The sequence below is a fragment of the Propithecus coquereli genome, unplaced genomic scaffold, assembly GCF_000956105.1.
Source record: "Propithecus coquereli isolate 6110/MARCELLA unplaced genomic scaffold, Pcoq_1.0 Scaffold308, whole genome shotgun sequence".
Classification (NCBI taxonomy): domain Eukaryota; kingdom Metazoa; phylum Chordata; class Mammalia; order Primates; family Indriidae; genus Propithecus; species Propithecus coquereli.
This window is the reverse complement of record NW_012148708.1, coordinates 1,074,609-1,076,392: the sequence shown is the minus strand read 5'-3', so window position 1 is coordinate 1,076,392 and position 1,784 is coordinate 1,074,609. Positions and strand designations below refer to the sequence as shown.

Sequence of the window (1,784 nt, the reverse complement as noted above, 5' to 3'; positions counted from 1 at the left end):
GTATATTATTACATCATAATAATACACTCTATGATTGTACAAATGGAAGGTATTCATACCATTTACTGTCTGTACCATACTATTAATATATATTTTAGCACCTAAGTATATTAATTTTCATACTCAATTAGTATTGTTTTAAACAGTTTTTCAACTAATTTCTAAGTATTGGCTTTTTAACAGGACTGAAAACTCCTTGAGAACAATTACATCATCAGATGCTACCTGAACACCCTTAGGTACGAAATAAAAGATTATATTAATTCAATAAACAAAGGGCCTATATCACTTCACATCCACTGAATTTATTAAAATAAAAAAGCCTCATCTTTTTGAGCATGTAACTGTAGAAAGCTTACCTCTCACTGTTGTCTTCCATAGTATCTTGCATTTTAGAGGAAAGTCCTGTACATCGGTCACCTGTCAGTTTTTCTTCTTCTAGACCTATTCTGTTTCCGTTGTATTTTTCAGTCATTATTTTGTTTGGTAAATGATCAAAAGCAGGAGATAAATCTTCCTTAGATAGTTCTTTCCACTGTTTCTAGGTAGGGAAGAGAAATGACAGACAAATGCAAACACTGTTAGTCACAGTAATAAGGCTTTTATCACATGCAGCCAGATCCATGGAGCTCAACGACCCCAAACAGATTCAACCCAAAGACGTTCTCTCCAAGGCACACTATAACCCAACTGTCAAAGACAGAGATTTCTAAAAGCAGTAAGAGAAAAGTGTCAAAAGTCACCTATAGGGGAATCCCCAGCACATTTCTATCAGCAGATTTCTTAGCAGAAACCTTGCAGGCCAGGAGAGGATGGGATGATATATTCAAAGTGCTGAAAGAAAAAAAAAACTACCAGGAAAGCTTTCCTTCAGAAACGAAAAGGAAATAAAGTCTTTCCCAGACAAGCAAAAGCTACAAGAATTTATCACCACTAGACTGGCCTTACAAGAAATAATTAAGGGAGTTGCTTCAACTGGAAGCAAAAGGACAATGATCGCTATCATGAAAACAATGAAAGGGCCACTTCACTGGTAGAGGTAAATACATTATCAAATTCAGTAAACTCCATTACTGTACTGGTGGTATAATCTTTCAAATCTCTAGTATGATGGTTAAAAGTCAAAATGATCAGTAATAAATAAAGCCACAATAAGTTGTTAAGGAACACACAGTATAAGAAGATATAAATTAAACAACAAAATTATAAATTGTGTGGGTAGGGTAAAAGTCTAGAATATCTGCATAAGACCAAAGTTCAGTTATTATCAGTTTAAAATACTGTATTATTAATCTATAAGATTTTTTTTATGTAAGCCACATAGTAACCACAAAGAAAAAAATTACAGCAGATACACAAATAAGACAGAGAAAGAAGTCAAAGCTTGTCACTACAGAAAATCACCAAACCACAAAAGTAAACAACAGGAGATGAAAAAACGAACAAAGTATATATAAAACAAGCAGAATAGGCCAGGTGCGGTGGCTAACGCCTGTAATCCTAGCACTCTGGGAGGCCGAGGCAGGAGGACTGCTCGAGGTCAGCAGTTCAAGACTAGCCTGAGCAAGAGTGAGACCCCCGTCTTTACTAAAAATATAAAGAAATTAGCCAGACAACTAAAAATATATAGAAAAAATTGCCGGGCATGGTGGCGCATGCCTGTAATCCCAGCTACTCAGGAGGCTGAGGCAGCAGGATTGCTAGAGCCCAGGAGTTTCAGGTTGCTGTGAGCTAGGCTAACACCATGGCACTCTAGCCCGGGCAACAGAGTGAGACTCTGTCTC

At 36.8% G+C, this 1,784-nt stretch overlaps 1 protein-coding gene across 4 annotated transcripts in view; it reads right to left on the bottom strand.

Annotated features, from left to right (window-relative positions):
- The window catches only part of PTPN2 (protein tyrosine phosphatase, non-receptor type 2), a 105,803-nt gene that overhangs the window by 29,590 nt on the left and 74,429 nt on the right, over positions 1–1,784 (bottom strand). For all 4 annotated transcript variants that reach the window (XM_012649987.1, XM_012649989.1, XM_012649988.1 and 1 more), the window contains one exon: positions 360–541. In XM_012649987.1, coding sequence (XP_012505441.1) covers positions 360–541 — 182 coding nt within the window. The remainder of the gene's footprint in view (positions 1–359; positions 542–1,784) is intronic.